Here is a 5,686-nt window from a genome sequence, read left to right as displayed (position 1 = left end):
AAAACCCCAAGTTTCTGCTGATCCCCGCATCGGAACACCTCCGTGATTCAGAAGTTGAGTGCTGGGTGGGGTAGGGCCAGCGCAGTGAGGCAGCGGCACAGGTCTCGGGGGCATCTAACCTACAGCTCCAGCAACACCCACGGGGCGCTGGACCTCCTCGGGGTGACACCAGGTCTGCCGCCTGGATTGCAGCATCCTAAAATCAGGGGTTGAAGGGACCGTTAAGCCTTCGTGGGGCTCTCTGGGCATGGAAAAAGCTTAGTCCAGAGCAGGGCTGGGTCTCAGCCTACAAGCTAACTTCATGACCTATTTAACAAAATCACTGCTGGTTGATTTGAAGTCATCCACCGGGCACTTACACAAAAAGCGTTTTGTACCTGCGGATGAAGATGTGTGGTTACTGGGGGCTGGGGAGGTGCCAAGGGAGACTGGCTGCTCAGTGCAGGCATTTACCCTGCCCAGTTTGGCTGAAAACCCCACTTTGCAGCTCCTAAAACCTTGAACATCTGACGGGAAGCCCTTTATTTACACAGCGAAACTACAGAAAATTCAATAATTTTGATTTAGAAATTTAAATATTTTTTTTCAGAGTAAATAAAACCCAACAAGTTAATGAGAATATCTATAACTACCTGCTACAGAATAGCTACAGAAGAGCTGCCTCAGATCTAAGCCACGTGTTACCACATTTTTTTTTAAACTGTAATTTTTATTTTATTTTATTTTAGTATTTACTTTTTATACTACTGTATTTTTATAAAAAGAGGAAAGTAGGACACTGGATTATTTTATGAATGGATAATCTTTTCTAAGAATATTCCTTATACTGGGTATAGTTTTCTACTTAGAGTAACATAGTAAAGCTTCCACTAAAGACATATGCAACGACAGAAATTGTTAATCTAATTATCCTTTTCTTTAACATCCATCCTACAATAAGATTTGTGCAGCTGGATCCTCAGCCCTTCGTTGACCTGAGCGCATAATAAGCTCTCGGATGCTTCTTTGGGCCAAGAAGTTAATAACAAGCTACAAGGACATCCATTCTGAGATCCTGGGTGCAAATGGCCTGGATTTTTGGTGGACAGGCAGTTCTGTGGGATTATGTCTCTCCAAAGTACCTTAAGCTAGATGCCGCGAAATGCAGGTGTCCAGAATTAGTTTGGCAAAATCAAAATATCTGCCTTCATCTGTTCGCCTGCGAGCGCTCATCATATTACGGCAACACAAAGAATAAATAACGCTGCACTACCTACATCTTAACTAAGAAAGTCAAGAGGAGAGACGACCTCCGGGGTGAGCATCCCCACAGCCTTTCCTGATTTCTGTGGGATCTGAAGGGCTTCAATTTACCGCACTGAGCAACGAGGCTTGTTATTGGTAAATCAGAGGCAAACAAACATTTGCAACAATTCTAATACATCTGACAATATCATCTTCCAAACTTGAAGATATGCCACAAAAAGGAGGACTTCTTTGTTCTTATATTTATTCCTCCACCAAAGGTACACTGTACCGTGATTCCCCTTGCCCCACCGCCAGCAGGTGACCACGGGAACTCTGCAGCTCATTTACAAACTGTTCGTTGCATGACCCACACGAAACCCCACAGATTAGAAAAATGTAGGAGCTTAAAATTGCCTGCCTTAATTAAAATACTTGGTTGTTCATTTCGGGAAGTAACCACTCCAACGCCACAGTACGAGAGCGAGTCGGGACCAGCAGAGCATGCAAACTGACGGCACAAGCGGCTAGCTACTCCCAGGGAAGGTTAGGCAGCTGAGCAAGAGCTTAACCCCATTTAGACTAATTTGACGTGTTTTAAAATAAGTATTGCACCACACGTAAAAGGAGGAAGTCGCGCCACGTTATGCTGGGATGCCGCTGGCTTTCAACATCTGTAGAAACGTGTTCGGAAAATGTATAAACGCAAAGAAAACACAAAAGCTCCGAGAAGCATTCCGGGATACAGTCTCGCTTTAAAATTTCAGGCACAAATTCCTAAGGGAAAATGCCAGAAAAACAACTCATGTTTTCTCTAATGCAACTATTAAAAGTGAACTAAGATTTGCTTAAAATCTCAGCATACCGTTCGTGCTACCCTCTTTCTTCTCCTGCTTTTGCACCACTATGAGAGCACCAGAAACCTAAAAACACAGCGCGGTACCGTTCTCCAAAATAAACGACCAGGGCTTGAGTGTATGCACCAAAAAAAAAGCAATACACAGAAAATCGAGAGAGATCCAGCTCACCTTGAAGTCCATTTCCATTTGCACTGGTGCAAGATGGTGGAGGAGAGGCTTGGGGCCTGACAACAGGAGCAAAGGCGCTCTTTTGTTTCACTGCAGAGATGACATTGGCAGGTGAGAATGAGAAAATGCCGTGTGTACTGCTACAGTTTGAAGGGAGGGTGACCGAAGAGGCTGCCATGGTAGGGCTTGACGGCACTACTGCAATAAAGCAAAAATAATCAGGACTCAGATTGAGGTTTTCACGGCAAACACGGAAAAAGAGAGTGATAGGGCCTTGCCTCTTAAAATATATATATATAAAAAAATATATATAAAAAAAAATGAAATGCCTTGGCTTGGCCACTCTCTGGATAACAGGCAAACTCTTTTGTGTTGGACTTTTGTTACAAATTGCGCAGTCCAATTTTTTTTTATTATTTTTTTTTCTATCTGAGATCGTATTATGGCACAAACAGATCAATTTATTATATTCATTTTTACGTCCAGCCTCCAGAGTCACCCCTCCTTTTATCCAGTAGCTCACAATATAGGAAATCAAAACAATGCAAGTATTTGATTTTGTAGTAAATATGAATCTATATGATGATGTGTTACCAAAAATAGACACTTACTGCCATAAGGAGAGTTAGCTGAGGAGCCATTAAGAAATCCAGGGGAACCTGGTACACCTAGATTGGGCATGCCGGCATTGCCATATCCATTCATGCTATTGCTGACTGTGTTGTAATTGGACTGCTGAGGAGTACTGCTGGGAACATATCCTCGCGGGGAAACACTGCTTGTGTTGCGACTGTAACCTACTGTGTTAGAAACCCCCCCACCCCAAAAAAATAATGTTATTTTATAATATAGACTTAGGGCTGGGGGGTTTCCTCATGCAGCATATATTACACACTTTTAATTGATTGCACAGCTTTGCTCTAAGTTGTCTCTTACTGCCCTATCAACTCTCGCAGTTTGAGATAACCTTATCACGCCAACCCTACTTAAATCATCCGCGAGCACTCTATGTTGTCTCTCCTCTTAGCACAGACAGCCAACAAAAGCTCTCTTCGATCCAGCTGTGTCAGGTGCCTTCACGTTTGTCTTTAGGAGCAATTATCAACAGGCTCGAGTCCCGCTTTGTACCAACACACTGCATGAACTTTCAGCCTCTCCAGACCTTCAAATGCCATAGCTGACAAGAAAAACTTTTTTGTTGCAGTGATTTACTTTAAAAGGCTGTTTTGGGGTCTTCGTTTTATGATTGATATTTTTATACTAGCAACAAGCTCGTACTTTCGTAATGTGTAGCCATCAGTGAAAACTAATTCAAGATCAAGTACAGAATTTTATAAGGCTTATTAGCTTGGAAAAGAATTAAAAGAGAATCTTTTTAGAAGAGGAAACATAGCGGAATCAGGATTTTAAACAACAATTTGTTCCTATCTGAGCAATCAATTTAATAATTACGTTGCAAGCAAAAACTATGGGTTTGAACATATCTAATAATCCTGTTTCCCTCCTTTCATTAGTATCAAAATTAATTTTAAATGCAATATGCTACATGCATTTTCAATTACAACAGGTAAATTAAATCAACTATTACTTTTATTAGTAACATATATGTCACACATGCCTATAAACAGTCTTTTAAAATCACAGACATCAAATTAGATTTATCTGTGTAAATATTCCAAAACCAGGTGGAGATACCTAGACATAATTATTTTATATAAAAACACACACGTTGTATATTTACTGCGAATAATAAAGAGCTTTCTACACTTTGCCAATTTTTTTTATCACTGGAGATGCTTTATGATAACAGTAAACGAAAGAACAGGAAGAATTAAACATTATGAGAAAGTTAAAGATGGCATTTCATTCCGCGCTCAGACATACGACTACGGGGAGAAAAAGAGGTAGAACACAGCCGTGACATCAGCTCCTACTAATAGGCACCGGCCAAAAGCAGTCAACAACGTGAAGGATTAACTCTTGAAATCCCACATACCTTGGTCGTTCGCTTGTGATGTTTCGGAAACATTGACGGCGAGCTGGCTGCTGAAGGAGTTGACTCCCATCATGCCAGTGTGAGCGGGAGTGTTGGCTAGAGTGGGGATCTGGTTGTGATTGCGCGGCACGCTGTATAACGCTTCAGCAATGTCAGCCGCTCGTTTCAGGATTATTTCCTACAAAGACACAAAACCAGCACTGGCAACTAAGAAACTGATTCGCGCAAATACTCAGCGTTGCAATAAGGTTAACGGTTACGGGAGCGATTCACGTGAAAGGATGGTAAGGGTGGGGATTTTGCTGCTGCTCCCAACTGCACCTTCCCTTTTCCTTCCTACGTACCGGGGCACTAGGCAATTTCACATCAACGCAGTCAGTGCAAAGAAATAAAATATTAACATAAAATTACAGTTTAGTGCTGTTAAGTCATGAGAAAACTGCAACATGCACTTCGTTCGTCCGGGGCAGTAGCTGTCTTTTCAGCAGTTTGCAAAATACAGTATGTTTTATCCGCTCTGTTTAGCAGATTTCTTTAGGACTCCCCATTAGTCACTGTATATTTTGGCCCGAGTTCAAGGTTATTCTCTTGCCTTAATGATTGCTTATGCTTTTGGCACCTTACACTTAATTGTCATTTCTGATAGGCAAACTAGCCCTGAGAAGAGAACGGGAAGATGAAGCATTTCCCTGCGAGCGTTGCATCACATCGGACCGCCCTCGAGGTGGCCGGCAAAGCCCGGCAAAGCCCCGCTGCCTACACCGGGAAGGCGCTGGTGCTCCGCCAGCCTCGCGAATAGCAGGGACGGACGTACAGGCCGGGGCGCGGAGGTGACGACGGCGCTCGTGACCCACCTGGTTGTTATGGGGCATCCCGTATAGGGCTTCGACAAGGTCTGCTGCTCTCTTAAGTAATACTTCCTAAAGAAAAAACAAACAGCCTGCGTTACGTTTCACGACACGCAGCCATCGTCCCCAGAAGAAGAGAGAAGGGCAACAACGTTGGCAGCACGCGGTGGCATCTGTAATTACGAGGAACTGATAAAGTGGGTAAAATATATCACACGCTATCCCGGTGCTCTCGCTATATTTAGTGGCCGCATTACAAAGATAGGAAGGTATTTTGTTTTGGAGGAAAATACTGTTTGGGGTTTGGAGTCAAAGTTAGATACGAGCCTAAAAATAATATTGTGTTTTACATCCAGCTGTTCAATTATGATTGACTAGAAAAGGTGTTTGCTGCTGTAGCATGTAGCTGTAGTGCTGAATTAGTGAAATCAGTGCTTGAGGTTTAATGATGTAGTCTTATGGGTATTAAACAAACAAACACATGGTAGAGATATGAAAGGCACAGGCATCACATTTGGCTGTTAATTCCTAGCACTTTAGTGGTGAAGAACAATAAGTAATTTTCCATATCTTAATTAAACTGGCAGAGT

At 42.5% G+C, this 5,686-nt stretch overlaps 1 protein-coding gene across 1 annotated transcript in view; it reads right to left on the bottom strand.

Annotated features, from left to right (window-relative positions):
• Positions 1-5,686, bottom strand: part of EBF3 (early B-cell factor 3) — a 122,258-nt gene that overhangs the window by 5,550 nt on the left and 111,022 nt on the right. Inside the window, 4 exon segments of the mRNA XM_009892716.1 lie at positions 2,253-2,450; positions 2,864-3,049; positions 4,249-4,426; positions 5,103-5,168. Of these exon segments, the coding sequence (XP_009891018.1) occupies positions 2,253-2,450; positions 2,864-3,049; positions 4,249-4,426; positions 5,103-5,168 (628 nt within the window).

Source organism: Charadrius vociferus, unplaced genomic scaffold, assembly GCF_000708025.1.
Source record: "Charadrius vociferus isolate BGI_N301 unplaced genomic scaffold, ASM70802v2 scaffold38, whole genome shotgun sequence".
NCBI lineage: Eukaryota > Metazoa > Chordata > Aves > Charadriiformes > Charadriidae > Charadrius > Charadrius vociferus.
This window is presented reverse-complemented; position numbering and strand designations above follow the sequence as displayed.